The 5,074-nt window shown below is 43.4% G+C and overlaps 1 protein-coding gene across 1 annotated transcript; it reads left to right on the forward strand.

Annotated features, from left to right (window-relative positions):
* Positions 1-690: 690 nt before the first annotated feature.
* On the forward strand, positions 691-4,987 carry notum1b (notum, palmitoleoyl-protein carboxylesterase b). The gene is made up of 11 exons (XM_033967136.2): positions 691-1,238; positions 1,973-2,025; positions 2,106-2,201; positions 2,595-2,655; positions 2,807-2,865; positions 3,029-3,131; positions 3,209-3,400; positions 3,479-3,576; positions 3,699-3,846; positions 3,932-3,979; positions 4,281-4,987. Exons 1-11 carry the CDS (start codon positions 913-915, stop codon positions 4,612-4,614), a joined length of 1,518 nt encoding a protein of 505 aa, XP_033823027.1. The 5' UTR covers positions 691-912; the 3' UTR covers positions 4,615-4,987.
* Positions 4,988-5,074: the final 87 nt, after the last annotated feature.

Genomic DNA, 5,074 nt, shown 5'->3' on the forward strand with positions numbered 1-5,074 from the left:
AACAGATGGAGACGTGTGGGGTCAAGCGCACATGACCGCTCTGTCTCCACAGCGAGCCAGAAGTGAATACAGCTCTCCGGTCTGGGGGAAATTGCCACCGTCTGAATAAACAAACAAACACACAATTTCCTGTCCCAGAGGGCTAGGAACTTCAAACCTGCCTCATCAAATCCAGAAACAATCCGTGTATGGTTCGCTCTTTGAGGTTAGGTGTCAATATTTTTAACCTGTTTCATGGATCACAAAATTATACAGTCACATAACAATTCTTGTTGAGCTATATATTTATATATACAAATTAACGGTTTTGGTCTAGTTTGACCGTAACTTTTCTTTGCCATTTACTTGCATAAAATATAATCTCTGGCTCAACCAGTAAAGTTTATTTTGCTGTAACATCAAAGTATCCTGGGGACTTGTCACATGCTCCACACTGACCTGTCCCACCGCCATGTTCCCCTTTCACACAGCAGCACATTCAATCAAACGCACTTCAAAGGCACTGCGGTCATGTGACGACACCACATCAAAGGGACCTGGCGTACGCACGAGCTCTCCGGAGGGGCGTGCCAGGCGCGTGAGACCGACGCCCCGCCGCGAGCATCAGTCAGAGCATCGCGATGATTGGCCCACAGGAGCGAGAAATGCGGGGCACGAGGAGGGGGCATCAAATATAAACCACTGCGGGTGCAATCAGCTACAAGTCAATCTACAGCCAACTCTCAGAAAGGTCAGCAAAGCGAAAAAAGGATATTTCAAAATTACACTGGAGCGGAGAATCTACCACCGAAGACATGATGGATTTTTGTTCCTTTTTCGTTTTCAGTTGTCTCCAAGAGTGCCCCTATTATCATAGAACTTTTCTTGGCGTCTGTTAGGAATGTTTGTCTTATAATATACTCAATATCAACAATGCAGCGTCTGGCAGTGCGCTCGTGTATGCTGCTGCTCCTCGTGCACCTGTGCGCACCAGGCCAAGTCAAGAGAGCGCGCGGCAGAGGAGCGCAGTCCCGCCGCGTTCAGCAGCAGGCTCCCGCGTACACAGAGCGGGTGGAGGGGACAGAGAGCTTTCCTTTGGACTTTACAGCCGTGGAGGGCAACATGGATAACTTTATGGTTCAGATTAAGAACCTGGCGCAGTCTCTATATCCGTGTTCTGCGCAAAAACTGGACCAGGATATGAAGCTGCACTTTCTCAAGAATGAGTCTGTCATATGTAACGACGGCTCCCCGGCGGGGTGAGTGCCACTTTGAACCTTTCATTAATGGGGAGTAGGAGCCGTGTCCCTCTCCGCATCAGTAAACACCCACTCTCTCTCGCCACTCCTTCATTCTCTCCGGATGTGACCGAAATGGATCAAAGGAGCAGATCAGAGGGAAAACTTTACGCGCAAGCGATTTGCGACTATAGAGTACCACTGCGCCCTGTCAAAGAGCAGTTGTTACTAATTTAATGTTTTCAGATTTTCTCTACTCAGAAAAAGGGGCCATGTTCTCTCTAGTCCATAACGTTATAACCTTCATTACATTGGAGGCAGCCACCACTTTTTGGCATTGTTTATAAAGTGTTCACCATAACAGACACTTATGACTCATTCAGAGCACAATAAATGCCAACAGAAGGATTTGGGTGCTTACATGTTTACGATCATAGCAAATGATTTATATTATAATAAAACATATATTTTACCTTTATACTTAAATCATAATGGCATTTTGACAATCCAAATGGGAAATGCTATCTTTTATGTTTTCAGGTCATTATTTTACTTGCACTGATGTTAACCTTGTATGGATATGCAGTTTTGCACAATTTAATTTTGGGCTTCTTTGTTGACTTGACAAGAAGGTAATTCACTTTTAGTTCATATTAGAGAACCTTGTACACTACAGTATGTTGCTCAACGTTGTTCATTTTCAGGCGCCTAAAGGCTCAAATGTTCGTTTGTTTTTTTTTTTTGGTTTCTTACAGATATTACCTAAAGCAGTCTAAAGGCAGCAAAAGATGGCTGGTGTTTTTAGAAGGTAAGGAGCACAAGGTTACCCAGTTTAGATTGCTGAAATGTAATAATGTAACACATCTACGACACTTATGATTTGGACAGGTGGATGGTACTGCTTCAACAGACAGACGTGCAACAGCAGGTACGAGACAATGAGGAGACTGATGAGCTCCACCAAGTGGCCAGCGAGCAGAACAGGTGAAAAGAGAACGCGATAATCAGTTCTAATGTCAGTGCTTTACTGTGGCATCCAGCTGCACAGTCACTTTTTTTTTTTTAGCAGTGCTTTCACAGAGAGGTGTGTGTTCCTCTTTGGCAGAGTTTTCATGAATCTTTCAACGTCAAACTGAGTTTTTCCATTGGGGCCGTGAGGGTACCTCCTGTTTGTTTACACTTGCTTTTCTCTGTGTAGACTTTACAGCAGGGCCAATGCAGACGTCTCTCCTCTGTGGAGCATGAATGTAATCGCTAACTAAAGCTGGCACCCTTAATGACCCCCTCACCCCAGAGAAAACACAAGCTGCACATCTGCATTTAACCCTGAAACATGTCTCACTTCCATGAAACCTTTTCTGTTTTTTTTTTACTCAGGAACAGGGATCTTATCTCCACAGCCTGAAGAAAATCCTCACTGGTGGAACGCCAACATGGTGTAAGTGTAATCAAAGTCATATTTAAAACCATGAATGTTTCGCTCTATTTGAGTAAGCAACATCTAAAAAACACATTTTAGTAAGAAGAAAATCTAGTAGTATTTTGACAATACAATATATGTAAAAAAAAAATTCTTTCTGTTCTCACAGATTCATCCCATACTGTTCAAGTGATGTTTGGAGTGGAGCCACACCCAAGTCAGGACACGGTAAGATACAAGAAAATACTTGTAGTCATAAACATCAACTTGGCCCTCATATGAATAGTGAAAAGACAGAACAGTATTTATCCTATTCTTATTCTAACTGAGTGTGCTTAATATATTAATATTAATAATTAATAATATTTCATCTTCTAACATCATCTTCCAGCTGACTATGCCTTCATGGGGTCTCTGATCATTCAAGAGGTGATCAATGAGCTGCTGACTAAAGGCTTAAACAATGCTAAAGTTCTGCTCTTGGCAGGGAGCAGGTCAGTCCACCACACAAAATGTATTATACTGTATACAGGTCTATGTACTCAGTCTAAACGTCTTTATATTGATCCAGTGCCGGAGGTACCGGGGTCCTGCTAAATGTGGACCATGTTTCAGAGCAGCTGAAGGTGCAGGGCCACACAGGGGTGCAGGTCCGAGGGCTGGCTGACTCGGGATGGTTCCTGGACAATAAACAGTACAAATTCACTGACTGTTTAGACACCATCAGTTGTGCCCCTACAGAGGCCATAAAGAGAGGTGTCAGGTTAGATGAACAGGACGTCTAACAGATTCACACATGTGTAACATTTAAATAATGCTTTTGTTATTTTTGTTATTACAGATACTGGGGCACACAAGTGCCAGAAAACTGCAGACAGGCTCATCTTGGAGAAGAGTGGAACTGCTTCTTTGGATATAAAGTGTTCCCCACTCTGAACAGTAAGTAAAAACAAAGTTTGTTAATATGAGTGAATTGTCAAACTAATGCTTGTGCATTACATTAATTTGTTTGTGCGTATCACTAAAGCTGTGCATCCAGCTAATGAAGTATTTCTCTCCAGGTCCTGTGTTTGTGGTGCAGTGGTTGTTTGATGAGGCCCAGCTGACAGTGGATAATGTGCACCTCACGGGTCAGCCTGTCCACGAGGGGCAGTGGAGGTACATCCAGAGTCTGGGACAGGAGCTGAGGGGTACACTGCAGGACGTCCCGTAAGAAGATCACATGCATACACACAATATACCATGAATGTTTTTGCAAAGATGAAGCATTAACATTTTTATGTTTCTGTGGCAGGGCAATATTCTCTCCAGCCTGTCTCTCACATGAGCTCATTACCAGAACGTAAGTACTGGGTTTAATCAGAGCTTAAATAGCACTACAGTTTGTGGTGGGGCTATACTGTACCTTTAATGCACACATATGGTTTGATTTGTTAGTTGCGTTCCTAAGTTTACGTTTAATGTTTATGTTGGCGTTAGAAAAGAGGGCAGTTTACTGGGTGTGGGGCTTCATGTCACCTAGGAATGTTATGTCGAAATGTGGGAAAATCATGGGTTTCAGCTTCCAGTTTATAGGTGGCATTTTGAGCACAAATAATAATTATGGATACGTACATTTCTACACCTTTTTTTCCTATATACAGAAACTGGCTGGAGATTCAAGTCAAAGGCACGTCTTTACCTCGAGCACTGCACTGTTGGGACCGCAGTCTTCAGGACAATACAAATGTGAGCCATGGGAACCATAGCACCCTAAAGCAGCGGACACCTCTGAGGGGCTGCCCCGTGCACCTGGTGGACAGCTGCCCCTGGCCCCACTGTAACCCCACCTGCCCCACCATCCGTGACCAGCTGACGGGGCAGGAGATGAGCGTCATACAGTTTCTCAAGCACATGGGCTTCGACGTGCAGAAAATGGCTCAGCAGCAAGGCATGGACCCCCGGAAGCTACTGGGCATGCTCAACAACGGCAGCTGAGACTCACAACTGTACTAAGAAGACAAAGCTGAGTATACATGGACAGCAAAGCACTAGGAACAACAAGACTCACATATATCAGTGTGGTTGGGAAATACTGTCTTCAAAACTGGACAATTGTACATACTGTGCCGGTCGAGTTAAGCTTAGTACATAGACATGCTGCTCTACATTGGAGCTGTTTGAACAAAGACAAAGGCACTGTGGTATTGTGTTATTACTATTTTTGTATAGGCAGACAAGCTCTCTCCAAGGGAAGTATCGGTGCTCTCTACAGTCATCCCTCTATGGTGCTGCTGTTTCTACTTTTCACCAAATATGCTGCTTGTTCGTACTTGGATGAATAATTTAATAATAATAATGATATTTACTAATAAAGCTACAAAAATGTTCTCAAAATGACAAAAATACTCATTTTCTACTGTTGCAATAGGTAGTTTTAAAGTAAGAAACAAATCTA

This window comes from Periophthalmus magnuspinnatus, chromosome 1 (assembly GCF_009829125.3).
Source record: "Periophthalmus magnuspinnatus isolate fPerMag1 chromosome 1, fPerMag1.2.pri, whole genome shotgun sequence".
In the NCBI taxonomy this organism is placed as follows: Eukaryota; Metazoa; Chordata; class Actinopteri; order Gobiiformes; family Gobiidae; genus Periophthalmus; species Periophthalmus magnuspinnatus.